At 37.7% G+C, this 20332-nt stretch overlaps 1 protein-coding gene across 2 annotated transcripts in view; it reads right to left on the bottom strand.

Annotated features, from left to right (window-relative positions):
* spire1b (spire-type actin nucleation factor 1b) overlaps positions 1–20332 on the bottom strand; it is a 105708-nt gene that overhangs the window by 24704 nt on the left and 60672 nt on the right. The window contains exons 5-11 of one of the 2 annotated variants that reach the window (XM_038267318.1): positions 14101–14175; positions 13847–14011; positions 13601–13687; positions 10812–10941; positions 1920–1970; positions 1020–1183; positions 833–923 (exon numbers count right to left, since the gene is read on the bottom strand). In XM_038267318.1, coding sequence (XP_038123246.1) covers positions 833–923; positions 1020–1183; positions 1920–1970; positions 10812–10941; positions 13601–13687; positions 13847–14011; positions 14101–14175 — 763 coding nt within the window. The remainder of the gene's footprint in view (positions 1–832; positions 924–1019; positions 1184–1919; positions 1971–10811; positions 10942–13600; positions 13688–13846; positions 14012–14100; positions 14176–20332) is intronic. The other variant, XM_038267319.1, reaches the window with a different exon arrangement.

Here is a 20332-nt window from a genome sequence, read left to right as displayed (position 1 = left end):
AGTACAGTAGGACAAATAGTGACTGACGTGTACAGTACAGTATTTCACTGCTGTTCTGACGGAGCCGCTGCATCCTGACTCTGCTCTGTGGCATTTTTTTCTTCTAAAGCCTGCAGTGCAGGTGTGTTTTTTGGACAGAAGAACATAGTTATCGGTAGTTGTTGTCGCTCTTTTCTCTTCTGGGCCAAAAGATCCTTATAAACCGACATGCCACCATCGATTATGTTCGACAATAAAGTTTAACAATGCATGATGCAAACCCGTGAAGCAGCGAGACCGTGAAAAGTGAACCGAGTTATAGCGAGGGTTCACTGTATATTCAAGCAGTCTTTAGTTACTCTCTGTTGACCCATTGTGCTTGTTTCCTTTCCCCTTGGATTTCTTCTTGTCAGTTCCACTCACACCTGCTCCTCATTTAGCTCATTAGTCCATCCTTTGTTCTGTTTCCCTTAAATACTCCACATCTGCAGTCACTCAGTGCTGGTTCCTTGTTGTTGATTGTCATTTCCTCATCTCTGGCTGCCCACGTAAGTTTTACCCTGGAGGTTTCTGGTCCTTTATATTTTGTATTTTTTGCATTTTGGATGTCTGCCTCAGTTATCCCAATAAATCAATCAGAACTCATCTCTGCATTTGGGTCCTCAAGCAACCTCACCACCCATTGTTGACATAAAGCCTTTGAATTAATGGTATCACACACAGTTATAAGGCAATGACAACTGTGATCTGATATATTGCTCACTTGCAGAGAAGTTTAGTAGATTAAATCTCATTAATCACCATCATGTTGACTTGATGCAAATAAAGATGAAGAATATGTTTCCTGACTCACTTTTCTTTCCCAGCACGGACTCTGGGGACGTATCATCCATCAGGGATGTTGCAACACTACTGCTTGCTGATATGGGTCCAACCAGCTCGTCCTGAATGAAAAAAATATTATCAATCATCCTTTATTATTCACATGAAAGGTGAAGCTTTTTTACATGTTGATATAAAAGAAGAAAATGCTGCCTTACATCAGAGTCGGAGCTGTCCAGCTCAGCCAGACTGGGAGCCTTCAGGAGTTTCTTCCTCTGAGGGACAGACTGAGAACCTGATGGTTCTACTCTGGGAGACTGTGATCCATTGGTCAGGGACAGAGAACTGGACGTCCTCCTGCCCATATAAGGACTAAACTCATCTGCACAGAACCACACAGGAGGCAGGTATCAAAAAAAGGAAGGAAGAGCAAAGATTAATCTCAGCTCGCCACCTCTTGTGCTCTGTTGCATCGTTGGATTTTAGCTTTGGACCTCTAAATTGGTTTTCTCAATTTTTTTTTTTCAATTTGGAGAATAGCTACAAGATCGTATCACAACCAATCATAAGGAAAGGATGCAATGAAACCTGCAGCAGAGGGCCGAGCCTGAGATCCATTAGTGGGTGGAAGGCTTTTTGGAGGATGTAGCTGAAATTTAAGGGGGTGGGTGGGGCAAAGGTATGCATTACATAAAGAAGACAATTTTTTTACATCAAATATTTACTCTCCCTATGAGATCCTTCTATCTAACTCTAAAGCTTAGCCTCGATATATGTTTTACTAGGAACTGAGTCCCAAAATCCTTATTGGCAAAAGTGTAAAGACAGAAAATGATGCATGCTGCTGAGTTGCCCGAATTCAACAGGGACTGGGATCAGAGCAGAATATTCAAAGCGAAAGACGAAACCTTCAGAGAGTTCAGAGTGGGACAAGGAGTGTGAGAGCAAAAGATAGGCAGAACATAAGGCCTTAGAGATCATTTTACAGTCTGTATAGTTCTTTTAGGGACCAACAGTCAAGTTTTGTTTTAGTTTGCAGCCGGGGGGTAGACAGACAGGGCTAAAAAGGCAAAACCCAAACAAGAGTGTGTGGAATCACAGCTTTGCTAATACGTTACCTGTTCCTGTACGGAACAAATCCTGAGGCATACTGCGAGTTTTGCCAAAACCTAAAAAGGTAGATACCTCTATTATTAGGACAGCAGAAAGCAGATTATTTCATTCCACATATTTTCAGCCTACATCCTAACACTACCTTAAGTATCCTTAACATCTGTTACAGTTTTAAAGAGGCCTAGCCATTTACTATGTTCATAAAGAAAAAAAAACATATTTACATCTTAAAATGAGGCAATAAATCCCAATCGTTTGTCCTGATACTGTTTATTTAGTCCTTTTTGAGCTTGAAGGAATTTTTGCACTGTAAGCTGGCGCCATCTGCAGGCAGCTTCTGTAGCTTTAGCTCCTTTTTTAAAGGCGTCCATGATTAGTAAGGTGACCACATGTCCCTGATTTCTGGGGACTGTTCCCCTTGTGGACCGCCTGTCCCCGGCTAAAGCTTTTCCCGGAATAGTCCCAGATTTTACAGTTTTATGAATGAGGGGGAAATGTTGCATGCAGACTGTTATTACGGTAGAAAGAGCGCTTAAGCATGTTGTATACAGAAACAGCTGTTAGCTAGCTGGTTGGCAGCTGTGAGTGTACGGATGAGGAGCAGAACGCAGCACTACACCGAACACCCACATCCTCAGCAACCGCCCTGTTCCAGACCGCCTGCGCAAATCCTATAGCGAGAGCGCTAATGATGGGTTCGGATCTGGACCCACCTGCTGGCTATTCTGGACCCAACCTGATTTAAAAAATTTCTAAATTACAGCACGTTGTCTGACGACAGTGTCTAACTTCACTTGCGGCACTTCTCCTGTTAATATGGTAAAGCCCTCCGGAGCGCCGGTGTTCTGTCAGCTCAGCTTACCCCGTCAGGCCAGCATACCCTTAGTAATACGCATGATCGTTATTACTGGTTATCAGTCCCATAGAATGGCTTCAGATTGTGCCAGTGGGCTCAGTAGGTTGTTATTACCAAGTTAATCCTTACCCCCCGCAGAATTTATTAAATCTATTTATGTGTAATCTGGAAATAGTTTCAGTAGTTCTTCATGTGCTGTAAAAATAAATAAAATTAAAATGGTCCGTATGTCGCTCATATTAAACAAACTAAAAACAAATATATCTCATATCCTTTCAACTGGGTTGTAGAATCCTCTCCCTATACATATTTAATTGTGCCGATCATACTTTAATAAGATCCTCATCTAATGGACATGAAATGTTTGTTTTTAAACATAATGTGTGTAACAAACCTAGTGAATGATTTTTTTGTTGTTTTATGCTCACACTGCGACAAAAACCTGTCTAAATAGGGAAGATGAGGAAAAAGTGAAAGAAAGTGTGGACTGCTGGAAGAACTGTGGTGAACTGGTGACAGAAAAGTAAAATGGTGCTCAAAGATGATCCTGCACATTTTGAGGATGTTTGGCTCAACCTGCTGCTGTGAAGCAGGATTCTCCACCATGAACAGAATCAAAAATAAACATGGATCCAGGCTCAAAATCAGCAGCTTGATATGTGCTTTAGAATAGTTTTTTTCTCCATTCTAACCCAGGTTTAAAGCCTTGCAGGGCAGCCTATAAAGCCCATAGGAATTTTGGGTTTTCATGAGCTATATGCCAAAATCATCCATATTAAGACAATAAAAGACCTGAAATATTTCAGTTACTGTGCATCTAAAATATATGAATGTTCAAGTTTTATCATTACATTATGGAAAATAATGAACTTTATTTTTGAGAAGGACCTGTATATACAGCTACATCTTTAATTACAACATAGCCTTGTTAAAGTACCCTATTAAGCCACAGTGGCCTTGGATAATTAATATGTTGGAATATAAATTATTTGATATGTGATATTTCTGTTATTTTGGTAAATGGTAATATGGCAATGTTTTGTATGAATTTTTTATGTACGCATTGGGGATAAGATTGCTATCTCCTATTATCTATTTATATATTATTGCTTTATATATTGTACGGTACACCACACTGGGACTTGAACAAAACAATTAATGCATTGACATTTTGTGATTTATTCAGAATAAATAAACGAGATGCAATTTGGGAGAAAACATAGAAAGCTGCTGTGCCTGAGTCTCCTTTTATTTCACCTGTCTGTCAGAATATTTTTAATTTGTTACTACAGTTCCCTACTTGGGACCTATAACACATGCTTCACTGTCATTTTAAACTTTCAATTGTTTATTATCTTCTAATAGGATTTCATGTTAGCTTCTGCTAATGGTGTTAGCTCTAGCTGAAATCATAAACAGTAGATCAAAAGCTGATCACATTTCTTTGTTTTAACCGATATTTGATTGAAATATTCATATCTGGACTGTTTTTGGCAGTTTTAGCATAAAGCATTGTCTAGATGAGCCTTTAAACAGCTGATAGGTGAATTTTTGATCTTTGATTTGTAGTTTTGCTCTGACCACAGGTGGGGACAACTGTCTAATATATCCTCAGCTTTAATAATGTCTTTCTCTCTGAAGTTGGTACAAGGTTTATTTCCTTATAAAACACAATGGACTCAGTCTGTTAATGCTGCAAAGACATAACAAATGTTGGACTGAACAAACAAAAACACACACAGGTCAACCAGAATAGAAGGCGGGGGAATTAAGACTATGGAATGATGAGGGACACTGAATCCAGAAGGAGGAAACCTAGACTGGACCACAGCATCATTCTGCCACGACAGAAATATCGATAGTTTCTATCGTTAAGTTTAGATAAACTTTAGATAAACTTAACAGTTTAGATAAAACTGCTAATCTATGGAGTGAATTTACCAATATTGTTGCAGGCAAAGAACATGTTTATTTTATGGACATTAAAAAAAAATTTTATCAAAAAAGTATTGACAGTAACTTTGTAATTTTTTTTTTCCATTTTGTATTTTCTAGCTTTTTTTTAGTTAGTTTAATTTACCAATTTTATATTTTCAAATTGTATTTTTTTTTCTTTGATTTCTGCTTTTCAGATTGAGATTTAAAAATTGCTTTCTTTTCAAAGTGTTCTTTACAGATCATGTTCTTTTCCCTTGTAGCAGCAAGCTTTACTTGGAATGAGAAGCGAAGACAAACTAGAGTGAAAAAGACCTTTGAGAGAAACCCTTCTGGTCCATTACAATTTAGTACAGTTGCAGTCCCAGAAAGAGAGAAGTATCATTTATTACAGTATTAATAAACTTGCATTTTCTTCTTAAACACATTGGCCACAATTGATGCTTTACAATAAAACAGAGACACTATTCATACATACAGTAGGAACTAAGCAACTTAACTACACTTTTACTTGTGAGTAATTCAGAATCTGAGCTGTAATTTTCTTTTAAAACCTCCAGAGCGCTAAAGTCCTCTAAATGTCCCAGACTGCCTGTAAGGCAATCCGATCCGTTCCAACCAGACAGACAGCCCAGTTTAATCTCCTCCTTTGGGACAACACCATTTTTAATCAGAAGCAGGGGATTCCCTGGTCTTAGGAATAGAAAACAAAAGACAGCTCCATAAACCTTTTCAAACATGTTCGATGGAACAACTATTATTATTTTTTTTTTTTTCTGCCTGGTAAAGCAGGGATTAGAATAGAGATTCTTGTACCCAAACAGGATCTAGTGATTTTAAAGAATAAAGTTTCACATCAAGATTATTTATTCTAAAGGTACAGCGTAGGATGTTCTTTTTCAGGGTGGATCACCTAAATAAGTGGTCATCGTAATCGTTAATGTTGATATGTTTACGTAAGACCGTCCTACGTGCTCATCCCCATTTTCACTTACCGGTGGTGAGTCTGACATGGTGTAAAAATGCAAAACTTCTTTTGGAAAGTAAGCTTCTATGAGCAATGCAAACAGCAACTTTTAAACATGTTTAATCGTTCCCTCTCACAGCCTTGTGCATGTGCATTTGTTTTTGGAAATTGTAGAGGGCGAAAATCCTCCGCTATACCTTTAAAGTAAATATAAAAGCCTTTAAATCATACATAAGCCTGTTTAGTTAATTGGCTAAAAATGAAATTGGTTGTGTTGTGAAAATGAAGCCCAGGCATCAAGAAAAAAAAGGGAATCTGGGTATAAGATTTTTGTTTAGTCTAACTGTGTCACAAGCAGCTGCATAAAGTATATATGGCTAATCTGCTACTATGTGTTGCATGAAATTTATTTTAATTTAAATTTATAAATCTAACCCTTCTAATATATGGAGTGAATTTTTGTTTTATTATTGTTGCAAGAAATAAACATGTTTTGTAAATAGAAATATTTAAAAAAAAACACAATCCAGAAATGAAACTTGGAAAAACTTTGTGATTTAAAAAATAACTGAAATAGCTTTGCTGTTTTTTTCTCAGATGTTGTTAATATTATTATTTTTTATACATGTTTTTAATTTCTTGTTTTATAAATTACATTCTTTTCAGACTTGTGTTTTCTTTTCACTTTTGGGGGCGGGCTTTCATCTGGAGTGAGGAGCAAAGATACATTCTTATTGGTCCGTACGGACATCAGCAACGACATTTTATTGGTCAAGAGTGAGTGCTGGAATTAGTCTAAGAATGAATAGAATGGATCTGTAAAAAAAAAAAAAAACATTTGAAAAGAATGCAAACCTTCACACTCAACCTGAAAAACAAAAATTTAAAGAAAAGAAAATTTATAAAATATAAAATTTGCAGAAAAGAATATATAAAGTATTTTTTTAAAGTTTGGAAAACTACAATTTGAAAAAAATATCTGAAACCAGCAAAGTTGCTATAAAACCTTTTTGATTTAGAACTTTTTTAAAGTTTAATTTCTGGATTGCATTTGTTTTTTTGTTTCATTTACAAAACATGTTCTTTGCAACAAATTGTAAAAATTTCACACCATACAAACAATATCACTGCTGCTGCTGTTAAAAGTCAAATTCAGGGAGATTTAAGTTACTAAAACTAAAGGCAATCTGGTGCAAGATCTTTGTTTAGTCTGTGTAACAAGCAGCTGCATAAAGTATGTATATACGGCTAATCTGCAAATATGTGTTGCAAGAAATTTATTTTTCATAAATCTAACCCTTAAAATATGTGGAGTTAATTTTGTTCTATTATTGTTGCAAAAAATGAATATAAAAAAAATCACAATCTCTTCCAAATAAGACTTGGAAAAACTTCTTAATAGAAAAAAAAAGTTTTAAAAAAGCTTTGCTGTTTTTTCTCAGCTGTTAATATAATTATATATATATTTTTTTTCTCTTTTTATCCCTTAATTTCTTGTTTTCAGGATGAGTTTTATAAATTACATTCTTTTTAGACTTGTGTTTTCTTTTCACTGTTGGGGGCGGGCTTTCATCTGGAGTGAGGAGGAAAGATACATTCTTATTGGTCAGTACGGACATCAGCAACGACATTTTATTGGTCAAGAGTGAGTGCTGGCATTGGTCTAGAAATTAATAGAATGGATCTTTAAAAAAACATCTGAAAAGAATGCAATTCTCAACCTGAAAAACAGAAATTTGAAGAAAATAATATTTATATAACATAAAATATGTAGAAAAGAATATATAAAATTTATAAAAAAGTTTGGAGAAATACAATTTGAAAAAAAATATCATAAAAAAATCTAAAAGCTAATGTCAAACCTATGGAAGAGGATTAGGGCCACTGGAAAAAAAAAAGAAAAGTTTACTGATTTTAAAATTTTATTTCAAGTTACTATGGGAATACTGAGATTCTGAGATTAAAGTCAGAATTCTGACTGAATTCTGACAATAAAAAAAGTCAGAATTCTGACTTTTTTCCCATACTAAACTGGAATAAAATTTAAAAATCAGTTAACTTTTTTTTCAGTTATCCTCTTCCGTACAAACCTTCTTGATTTAGAACTTTTTCGAAGTTTAATATCTGGATTGCATTTGTTTTTTGTTTCATTTACAAAACATGTTCTTTGCAAAAACAATTGTAAAAATTTCACACCATACAACAATGTCAGTGCTGCTGCTGCTAAAATTAAAATTTAGGGAGGTTAAATGTTATTAAAACTAAATATTTTGAGGAGGAAATGGCATACACAGCTTATAAACCTTAGAAATTAGGATTACGGGATCCTCCTGCTGATCAGTGTCCATCAGTCTCCATGTTTCACCTCCACAGGGAACAGCTCACCACCACACAGAAGCATGACATGAAATGTTTACGCAGTCAGTACCGAGCAGGTGTGTGTGTCTGTGTTTGTAAAGCAGATGAACAGCCACAACATGGCGGAAAAAAGAAGAGGATAAAAAGCCAGGTAAGCAGCAAGGGAAACTTTACCTGACGCATCAAAACTGAAAGACATGCTAAGTGGCCGAGTTACTGCAAGGAGAAACAGTCACGGCATGGGGCGGTTACAGGTGATCAAATAAAGCAGGACTAAACATACAAGAATAAACAGTTTGCATGTAATTGGCAAAGAAGGCTGGCAGGTATCCATAGTAATATAAACAGCTTTCACTTCAGACAGGTGTTTTCTCTTTTGTTGTTCAACAGATTCCTGATAGCTGTGTCCGCATGTGACAACCAGGTGGGACTCTAAGTTAAGCACCTAAAGGCATTAAAGGAATAGTACACCCAAAACATGATTAGCCTTCATTTTCTACTCACCCCCATGCTGAACAACACTCTGGAGTACTTTTTTGATATCTCAAATGCATCTGGAGATCTGGGAGGCTTCTTGCTGTCTGCTGACATTCAAATAATGGAGGTCCATAGAGCCCGAGGCAGAAAGGTCCATAAAAGATCATTATCGGCAGAGCAGACGCTGAATGCGCACTTTCATCTGGTTTGGTCTGCCGCGGTTTCCGTAGACTCGTGAACTCGCAGGCGCGCGCTTTTTGGAAATCCTATACACTACTGTTTATCCTCTAAAAACATTCTAAATGACTTCGTTTCGAGTAAATTCTGGATGCTACCCACTCAGGACACTTGGAATACATTGGACGAGCAGTATGGAGGAATATTGACACGTTTTTTGTGGACTTTTATGGACCTTTCTGCCTCGGGCGCCATGGACCTCCATTATTTGAATGTCAGCAGACAGCAAGAAGCCTCCCAGATCTCCAGATGCATTTGAGATATCAAAAAAGTACTCCAGAGTGTTGTTCAGCATGGGGGTGAGTAGAAAATGAAGGCTAATCATGTTTTGGGTGTACTATTCCTTTAAGTCATCATGATTTTGGTGGAGCCTCATCTTAGAAAATAACTTTTTTACTGTGCTATCTGCCCAAATTTGTAATAAGTCTTAAATTCTTTGAAGATTCTAGTTTCTCTTTGAAGCAACACAGTGTAACATTTGGCCAAAGGGGGCGCTTAACCTAGAAGTTACATGTCTTGCGGCCCCTGTTTTGCTACATGTAACCGTCTCCCCCTGTGTTTACACATCTGCTGGGAGACCACTGTGGACCAGCTGATCGAGAAGACATGAGGTTATTGGTAAAGACAAGGAAACATCCCTCCTCTAGCTTGAATCCTACACCAGACAATCAAATATATGTCTGATATAGGGATGCGTGATTTATCTATTTTATTGATTACTCAAATTTTCTGTCTATGAATATTTAATTTTTGGAAAATATTTTCTTTTTTTCACCAATGCATCACTCAGACATCATTTTATGACTTTTTGTTGCTAAAATTGTTTACTTTAATTGATAAAGTAGCTGAGGGGCTGCTAAGAGGGCATAAGAAATGGCTAAAAAAAATGGGGAAATTATATTTCTTCTTTCATTATCACGAAAAATATAGATGAAAGGGGGATTTCGGCATTTTCTAATGATACTGCCACCTGTGATGCAAATACAGAACAGCAGACGTTAGTGCTGCGCTCATTTCCTGACATACAGTATGAAGTTATTGCCCAATATCACATGTCATTCCTGTGCTGGTAGTGAAATAACAGTGGGCATTGTTAGTTCAATCTGTAACGTTCTGCTCTCTCTGCTTTTTCTCACAGTAGCTTCATCTGGTCTGTTCCTGTTTGGCTGTGACTTCTAAGAGAAATATCAGCTGTGCTGCTGCCATCAACACTTTTGTTTATAGATGTTGGAGATCTGCCTGTTTTTCAGTGTAGTCCTGTTTCTGCTTCTGTCTTCTTTAACTCCAGTCGGCCTCGGCAGATAGCTGCTCACACTGAAACTGGTTCCGCTGGAGGTTTCTTCCTGTGAAAAGGGAGTTTTTCCTCTCCACTGTCGCTACAAGCATGCTTTGTGTGAGGGATTGCCTTCAAATCAATGAGTCGATGCAATCAACTAGTTTTCCTTAGATAGAAAACTTTGAATCAATTTGACTGGATGATCTGGTGAACAGTAAAGTGCCTTGAGATGACATGTGTTGTGAATTGGAGCTATAGAAATAAACTGAATTTGATTTAATTGAATTGAATTTGAAAGAGATCATTTTTTATGTAAAGGCATGATATTTTTTTAAAGAGGACCTGTCTGCGGTTACCTAACATTAGTAAATCTGTCCTCAAACTACAATTAGGAATATAGTATTAACTGCAGAAAGTGCTTCTTTCAGACATTCAAACAAAAAAAGCTTAATGCAGCTCATTTTAAAGCATCTATACATGGCGACACATGAGAACGGACGCAGTAACCATGAATTTGTCTTTATAATAAAAAAAAATGCAGACAGTGATCTACATTTTCATCCACAGAGCATTAATAGGCATCCGTGGCAGCACAAACATGACAGGTTAGGAAGCAGTGGCTACAGCAGCAAAGATCAGAGGCTGCCATATTAGTGGCATGAAGAAAATAACAAACTGAAACAGCTCAAAGCAAACAAGGCTGCAGTGCATGTGATAAGCTTAGACCTTTGAATGTTAAGTAAACTATATGTTCATCTGTAGTGTATAGAAGCTACGATTGGTTTCCTTACCCAGCCTTCCTCTGCGGATGACGTCGGGGGATACTGGCCGAAGTTTCCTCTCAGACTTGATCTCCTCCAGGATTCGCTCATGCAGGGTGGGAGGAGGCTGAGCCTGAGGCTTCAGCTTACGGGCTGAAACCTAAGACAGTTTAAAGGTGGATAGGAGATGAAGAGTGAAAAGGAAAAAAAAAATACTGACATAAAGTTTCCATGGCTCCCTGACAGAGGAGGACCGTTCTACGTCTGTCTCGCCAAACAGATGATCGCTGACCAGTCACTAGACACTAATCTCTTTCCATCCACCGATCAAAAAGGCAGCCATGAGGAGTTGGCTTAGCTGTACTGGGACTCTAACTTGTACAGTTTCAAACTTTCCAGGAGGGATGCACAAATATCAACATTATCGTCAGAATATGCTTTCCGCTTGTAGCAGTGGCGGCTGGCCAGTAAAGGGCTCTAGAGCGCCGCCCCACCCACTCAATGACCCCGATTAAGGCATAACATTTTTTTTTTTTAATAAGTTAATTTTAAATCAACATTTTAAATATTTCGAAATATATCAATATGTATTTTTTTGATTTGCAAGATACATATTTAATCTTTAATACCTGGTAAAGCGTCATTCCAATTTTCGTCGGATCATTGACGTATTTCCGCGCTAGGTCGCAAAAATCTTAAAGGTTCTACATGTGCAGTAGCTCCTCTGCAATACAAAGGTATAGGAGAGCTCGGGGCACAGGAGAGCTGTGCCCCGAGCTGGTAGGAAGTGTATTTGGTCACCACCTTCTGCCACAGTGCAGACGTTTTGTGGGTGTTGGAGACTCATTGGAGAGACAGAGAGAAATGGAGCAAGAACCGTCCTTTTCCAGGACCTTGTTTAGCAAGAAGGCTTGGCTAACTGCATGTAGGGAGGCTAAGGCTTTATTCTTCTTTCCCTGCCTTCTTTTTCAATCATCAGGATCTAACCCAGCATGGATAAAGACAGATAGGACTGATTTAAAAGATCTTTTAGAAAAGGCATAGAAGAATGAACAATCTGGGATTCACATGGAAAATAATTACGTAAAAAATTAAAAAAATATCCACTGGACTTGGTTTTCAAGATTTGAAGACGTTTCGCCACCTCTCCAGGAAGCTTTCTCAATTCAAATGTGAAAGCTTCGTTCAAATCTTGAAAACCAAGTCCAGTGGATATTTTTTTAATTTTTTACGGAATGACTATGACCTGGATGACTGAGAACCTTCATCAGCACATGGAAAATAATAGAATATAGTGGACTTTTTCTAGATGTTTGTTGGTTTGCATAGTTGCTCTTTAATAAATGCATTCTCAGAAAAGTTTTTATATATTAAAAAATTATAAAGCTGACTAATAGCTTCTCCATTATTAAACTGGAACATTATATTTGTTAGGTGCGTGACACAATATTGGAGCATTCAAACACAGATTTGCCTTCACAAAGGTTCAGAAGGACAACATTAATGTACAAAACTTAAACCTGTTTTGTTTTGTTTTCATAAAGTGCTTTTATATATATTTGTTTTTGTTTTTTGTTGGCATTCATGTGAATACACTGGTGTGATAACTTAGTAAAAGTTTGATTGGTTTTGGTATACGTCTATTTTGAATTGATAGCCCCCCTGGAGAAAACTCCACCAGCCACCACTGGTTTGTAGACTCCATCATTGAAGGGTTAGGGGAGAAAACTAAGCTTAGCAAAAAGGATCATTTATTAATAATGGAGGGTAAAGGTGCAGTGTATGATTTTATTTGCAGTAAAACATAAACCTACATTTGAATCGATAAATGTGGTAAGTATAGATGAGGTCATTTATAGGCCCATCCTCTCAGTCTCATGGCAAGAAGCTGGATGTAGTGGTTCCACACGACTGTTTATTGTTTCCTAAAGATAAAGACTGGCCTTTTCTTCCCCACAAAGTTTAATCTGTTTAATACTGAAGTCCAGAGCAGTTATTGTCAGGAATCCTGTCTTTGTGTTTGTGTTTCTGTGTTTGTCTCCCTTCCTCCACCAGGAGGCGCCTGGTTCTGGTCCGCCTCCTCACACACCTGCGGTTGGTTTCCTTGTCTAACAGAGTGTTGTTAAGCTGCTGACTGCCACTACCTCGACGCCAGTGTTTGCCAGTTTTGGGTACTCTAGCCAAGCTGAGTTTTGCTGAGTCGAACTGAGTTTTTTGCCAACCTGAGTTTAACTTTGCTTTTTGCTTTTCCTCTCAGCAGGAAGTCATCCTGCAAACTGGTTTTCTCGGACCTTCTCACCCTGGAAGGATCAACTGAGCTTCAAACTGAGCTGTGATTCAAACAGGAGGTTTGGATCCACTTTCCCTAAGAGATCGTTTGTGCTTTCACTGAGAAAGGGATTATTCTCCACTACGACCCATTCAAGTACCGCAGGAAATCTGAGTGGCAGTCAGTTTCTCCGTTCCCCAACAAACAACCGCATTCGGGGTAAACCCTGTTCCGCCCTCCCCGAATCAGACAAACACTGTGAATACAGCACACAGACAGGATTCAAGGATTCAACAACTTCTCTGGAAACGTGAGTCGGCAACCAAATCCTCTTCTCCAAGTTCCCTACACAAATTCCCCACTGAGCCTGAACTAACCGCTGTGTCTTCCCCTCACTTTTCAGTTCCGGTTGAGCAGTGTTCAGAGCAACACTTCTCCCTCTGTTTAACCTCGTCAATAAAACCCATTAAACCTTTTCCCTCGTCTCTCTGTTTGGTTTTCTGCATTTGGGTCTGAACTTTGTAAAATCATGACAGTTATTGATACTCACAGGATTAAGGGGAGGTCTGGATCTGATGAACTCCAGGATAACTTCATGAGCACTTTTCTTTAACCTCGGTGGGATGTCTCCCTTAACCTGATCAAATAAAGCAGAAACATCTGCTAACGTACAAACTTAACACAAAAAAATGCTACTTTAGAAATGCTGTGAATTTAACAGGCCAACTCTCAGAGGAATGAAACAATAAGAGGACGTCTCATGGGTTAATCTCTGATGAACACTACCAGGACCAACCATGACTTTTCGCAGCTTGTAGCGTTTGGACCTGATGTCATCCATCAGCATTTCATAAGGAGTCAGCTCGTACTCGATGGGCAGAGGGTTGTACTGACGCTCCTGCACCTTTTTTAGCTTGACTCCTTCACGGAGGTCCCTCATGACCTGAACCCAGAACCGGGCCTGGGAGAAAAAAACACATCGATGTCTTTCATTTGGGATACAGATCCATAATGCAGATGCTGGTCTGATGAAAGATGTCAGCTGCTCACCCAGTCCGCATTCTGCAGCTCGTTCAGGTCTCGGACTGCGTCTACCGAGGTTTTCTCCTCCATCTTTCTGAGGTTCTGTTAGAGGATGAGAGGAAAAGCTTGATTTTAATCCCTCTTGAAAGAACATCTATCCTGATTCCTGTTACTTTGATGCTCAATTAACCATTATTAAATCTATGTTAATACAACATTTTACACAAAAAGGTTTTATAATTTAGAACACTTATTCAGTGTACAGAAAATTAACCCAGTGAAAAATTATGAACACCACTATGACTACTGGAAGTCCATCTCCTTAGAATAAATATAAAATAATCATTTTTACTTTTCTTTTTTAAGTTAAGAGTTTTGAAAAAAAAATTCTAATAATCCATTACTATCCCACGAGTTGAACTGGCAGAAGAAAGACTTATTTTAAATTGTAGCATCGGGACCTCACAACAGTTAATGGCAAGACGTTTAACTGGGGGTTTAGGAAGAAACAATTTTTCTCTCCTATATCGATAAAAGAACACAATTAGACTACAAAAGTCTACTTTAGACTTAGGCAACTTTTACTTCCAATTTGTATACACAGACTGAAAACAAAACGAAATTTTTTTTTGTACAGCATTCAGAACATTTCCATTCTATAAAGAGCAGCTTGATCAGATGTAAACAGTGTGGGGAAAAGACAAAAAAAACATGGTGCAAAAAGAAAATTGATACGGAAGTTCAGAGCATTAAATATATATGATGCAAATATGCAATATTTTGGTTTGGTGTTATAAGTGTGATGCAGAGTCTGTGACATGATTTAGAGTTTTTTTAACAGTCCAGCAGTCTGATGGCGGTGGGGAAGAAGGTGTTACAGAAACTGCTGGACCTGCATTGAATGCTGTGAAGCCTCTTCCCAGAGGGCAGCAGGGAGAACAGTCCATGGTGGGGGGGTGAGGAGTCATTTATAATGCTACGAGCTCAAGATACGTAGCGCTGGGATAAAACGTCTTTTATGAAATCTAAGGGAATTGTGTGTTTTAGTCTGATGAGACTAAGACTCTACTTTTTAGCTGAAAACACTACAGATAGGTCTGATTTAAAACTGGATGTGATGTAAAATATCCCCTTAGGTCTACACTGAGGTATGGTCGAGAATCTGTCATACTCTGTATATGTTTCTCTTTCAAATGCTATGAGAAATGTTTATGGTATCAAAACTATTTAAAGAGCAAGAGGGTTTAGATCTAAAAATAATATTTGGAAATAAAGCATCATTGGTCAATAGAATAATCTCAACTATTTGGCCAAAAAAACAAACCAAAAACGGTTTATAAGAGCAGAGGTTCTCATAGTGAAACACCAAGTGGAGGGTAAAAGAGTTTAGATTTTGATGATAATAATTATATCTTGGTCTCTAAGGTATAAAGAGAAACACAATACAAAATAAAAAATAAATATGGAACTCCCAATAAGAGATAAATGTAACCTGAATACCTGAATTTAAAGGCTCAATATACCATTAAATTATACAATGCACAAATAAAGCACTAAAATTCCCATCAAATGATCAAAATTATATTTGAAGTGGTGAATTAAATTTTTAATCGAAAAAAGAACTTTGAAAAAAGAAAAATTTTTATTCTATATTTTTAAATAAAGACAGAGTAAAATAATTTAGTGTGTTTTAAAGCAGTGACTGTAACACTGTTACCTTTAGCATCACAGGCTAAAATATTGGTGTACTTTAACCCCATAGGAAAGGATAAAAATACCATAGAAGAGCAATCAGTGAGATTCTATTGCTAAAGAGAGGGTTTGTATATCTATCTATCTATCTATCTATCTATCTATCTATCTATATATATATATATATATATATATATATATATATATATATATATATATATATATATATATATATATATATATATATAAAATTATGTGCAATTAACATCACAGGCTAAAATATTCGTGTACTTTAACCCCATAGAAAAGGATAAAAAATACCATAGAAGATTCAGTGAGATTCTACTGTTAAAGAGAGGGTTATATTATCATGTGCAATTCATATAGAGGTTGATGTATTTATCTATTATTTTTAATGTCCAGTGTCAATATATTCTACAGCTATGAATTATCTATTTAGTTCGAAGCTTTTTATTTACTAAACAGGAGTGGCAGTTCATGTATTGGCATCTGGGTAAAGTGAGTAGCGAGTAAATTTTGTTTTTTTAAAAATAAGTGTTTTAAACATCTGCAGTATAGAAGCATCTGGTAAAGTTTGTAGAAAACCAGCATAAATACATTTCTTCAATTTTGTGATTTGATTTGGATCCAGATGTGGGCAATGTTCTCCTGACTTCCCAGCAGATAAAACACAACCAGATCCAGAAGCGTTGGTAAGAACATATTTTCTATCAGTAGCACCCTGCAGTGTTTTCTGCTGAGGATCAATCTGTCCCATCTGTATGAATCCTGACGTCCACAGAGAGCTGCTCGCTGTGTTTACTGTTCTCATTGTGAGCGCGTTACCTAAAGCACAATTTATTCCTTTTGCACTATTTGGATGAAACTGTTTTTTGTTTTTGAAGTAGACTTTCTAATTCTGTGGACTGTTTCCTTTACTGTTGTTGCTCAAATAATGCAGCAACAGATGACCTTATTTGAATCACATCTTGTTCCACTTTTGACCTGTTCTGTTTTCATGGCTTCTCAGGACATAAAGCTATTATTTGTAGCCTAAGGGAGGTATATGCCTGTTATATCTCACATACAAATATAGACAAAGGTTATATTTATGTGAAATAAATATTACTATCTGTTAGAGTTAGAAATAAACTGGTTACAATTAAAGTTCAGTTGATTTATTTTGAAGAAAGGTAACTTTGGAAGGTGATAAAAATATAACTTTTGGATGTGAAAACTAGAAAACAGGTTAAATCGATGTGCCAGGGAGGAAAAACTGATGAAAGAACGTTTTTAAATACTGCATGAAATGTTTTTACAAATTATACAATCATTGTTTTTCATATTTGAATTTATTTTTAGCTTTATTGGTATATAAAAATTGCGTGCTGGCTTCTTGGCACATTTGCTCCATTGCATGCGTAAAAGCTTGTAGTTTGGGTTTAAAATCAGCTTGTGACCAGAACCAACCGACACCTGATAAAACACTGCAGCGCCAAAGTATTCTCCCACAAGATAAAAGAGCAGAATAAGTTGAAGCGTCATCCAGCTGCTCCATATTTCTACTGTAGACAGTCATCGGTTCACTTGGCTCAAATCTTCCTTCCTGACACTTGTGTGAAGCTGCACAGTGGGAAGCCGTTACAGTTTTGTGAAATACCGCCGACCTGACAGCAGTTCTGAGGCAAACAAGGAGCTAATCTGCATTCCTCTGCTGTCTGCTCTCTTTAAAGGCAGGAGAGGTCACTGTTTGTTTGTGCATTTATGTGGGAAAGACGGGGAAAAAAAAGAGTTCTAGAGCAGCAGGCAGAAGTACAATGTGCTGCCTCCGGTTAATATTTGTAGAGAGGGACTGTTCGGGTCACATAACAACACAGCGGCGCTGGATAGAGTCACAAGGAGCTGCCCAGCTGACTGCAGAGTAAAACTTTGGTCAGCCAGAAAAATAATCTGTCAGCCTACCAGGAAACAGCTGCCTGTCTCCACTTCCCAATCACACAACGTCACTCCCAGAAGCAGAAAGAAGCATCTAATAAAAAAGATCTAATCCAAACAAGAAGCAGAAAGACATAAGCATTTGCTACCTGACATGAAAGCGGTTTCAACAATCCTAAAGGATTAATTAAAACAGTATTCAATGCTTTCTTTGCTGCTTCAACTCTTCGCATATAATCCTGTTTTTTTTGTTTTTTACCAGAAGCATGATTTAAATCTTTATAAATTGGTGGAATTTGTTTGTGCAAACACAATCTAACAATCTGTGATTCACATTTAAATCAGCTGCTGGGAGCTGAACACTGAGGGAGAAATGAGCTGAATGAGACTGATGGAGAAAGATAGATTCCCACACCTGACAAAAGCTTTGCTGTGTCTATAGGAGGCCATTTGCATGCTTGGTATGAATTAATCTAAGTTTCTGATCTTTTCTACAGTTTATTTACAGTGACCTGCAGAACCAAAATGATGACCTGGTATCCAATTATCTAGTTCTCTATATTTGTTTTAAACGTAAAACATACTCTTTACTTTACATACTCTCTACCCAGTGTGACTGAGCCTGTACCACATTGGGTAGAGAATATGTGAAGATCGTTTTGAAACATATTTAGGTTGAAATTTGACTGGATTATTCTAACAGATGAATATGCTCTGATGTAAATCGGTTCAATGGAGATCTGCTGCATTTTAAGGAGACCACCTGAATGTGGTTTTCCTCTTTATTTCCATCCTCCGTTGCATTAAAGGCATAGTGGAGGATTTTCACTAATTTTTTAAAAGACCCGCCCTCTCTAATTTAAAAAAAAAAATGCACATGCACAACCCTGTAACCTATCCTGAAAGTGGAATGCCTCTTAAATGCATACGAGAGCATGAACAACTTCATTTCTCCTCGTGCACGCCTGTTTTAAAATTGCTGTTCTCATAGCTAATACAAGCTTACTGTGCCGAAATGTCAGCCAGCCCTAACCCCTAAATCCCTCAATCACCATATAGAGCAGGGACTATATAGTGGACTTCATAGCGAACTCAGTTAGCCTAACGTTCGGACAGATGATCACTGCTTTTTGCTCCGTTTGTCACGTAACTCCTCCTCCACCACGCGGGGCCATCTTTGTTATTATTCGCCGCTGTCGTCTAGTGACAGCCTATGTCAACAGCTTTATTTTTATCTAATTCAATTCATAGACACTTTTTCTCTACGACCCTCAGAGATTTCAAAGAACCGCAGTGATAAAGGTGAAATTCAATGACTGTCTGAAAGATCCCCATAGATGTACGTCTGAAAGTGCGCATGCACAGAAAAAGATAGCTAACGGGACGAGCACATAGGACGGCCTTATGTAAACATAGCACCAGAATGATTTACGAATTGGAGGACCACTTATTAAGATGATCCTCCCAGAAATAAAAGATCGTTCTCTTATACCTTTAAAAGTTGCTGTTTGCATCGCTCATACAGGCTTACTTTTCAAAAGAAGATTCAACCTAAAAAAAAACATCTTCTGCTATACCTTTAACTCTGATCAGGTTCCCCACAGCATGGTGCTACCACCACTATGTTGCAGAGTGAAGATGATGAGTTCAAGCTGTGCAGTGTTCCTGTTTGCAATGCCATACCTGCGTTGTTATCCACCAATGTTCAAATTTAATGTCATGGCTGGTGGCATTACGCTACACTCATAGAATATGTTACTTTTGTTTATATCACATTAGATTAATATTGGGATCATATTGGAAAGGAAAAGTATTGAAACGTATTTACTCTCTTTTAACATGCTTTTTCCTTCATTTTAAAACTTTTCAAAAGGCACAGTGATTATTTCAAAAATCTTTAGTTTGCAGCGATGAGCGCATGGGCTGTTCCTGAAATATATAGATGTATCTCCTGTGTTTGCATCAACCACCAACATGTTGTTTTCAGGAGTTTTTGCATTAACAAAGGCATTCACGTCCCATTTTAATTATATTTCTTATTTAATTTATATATTACAATTGTGAAAAATTGCATTTTGAGAATTAGGAGAATGTAAAAACAGTTTTGTGCACATTTGTAATGAAAATCCCACTTATGGAGGCAACTGCTGTCCACTCCATTTTTTTCCCTGTTAATATGCCATCACATTTTATCCCAGCTGGGGTCGCGAGGGGTGCTGGTTCCTCTCTCCAGCTGTCTACAGGTGAGAGGCGGGGTATACCCTGGACAGGCTGCCAGTCCATCGCAGGGCAACACAAAAACCAACAACCATTCACGCACATACTCACACCTAAGGAGAATTTAGAGAAGCCAATTAACCTGGAGAGAAACACGCATGCTCAGGGAGAACATGCAAACTCCATGCAGAAATCGGGATTTGAACCCGGAACTTTCTCGCTGCAAGGCAGCAGCGCTACCCACTGAATCACTGAGCAGCCCAACAACTGCTGTACATAGAGAAAAGCTGATTTTACATTTTGGGCAATTCTTTCCTGGATGGGGCCGCCTCTTACAGTTGCTTTTTCTATCTCTGCTTCTTACCCCATTTACACTACCCTTGAAAAACCGTGCCGAGACCGGTCCGAGCTCAGT

This window comes from Cyprinodon tularosa, unplaced genomic scaffold (genome assembly GCF_016077235.1).
Source record: "Cyprinodon tularosa strain WSP-4 unplaced genomic scaffold, ASM1607723v1 ctg669, whole genome shotgun sequence".
Classification (NCBI taxonomy): domain Eukaryota; kingdom Metazoa; phylum Chordata; class Actinopteri; order Cyprinodontiformes; family Cyprinodontidae; genus Cyprinodon; species Cyprinodon tularosa.
This window is presented reverse-complemented; position numbering and strand designations above follow the sequence as displayed.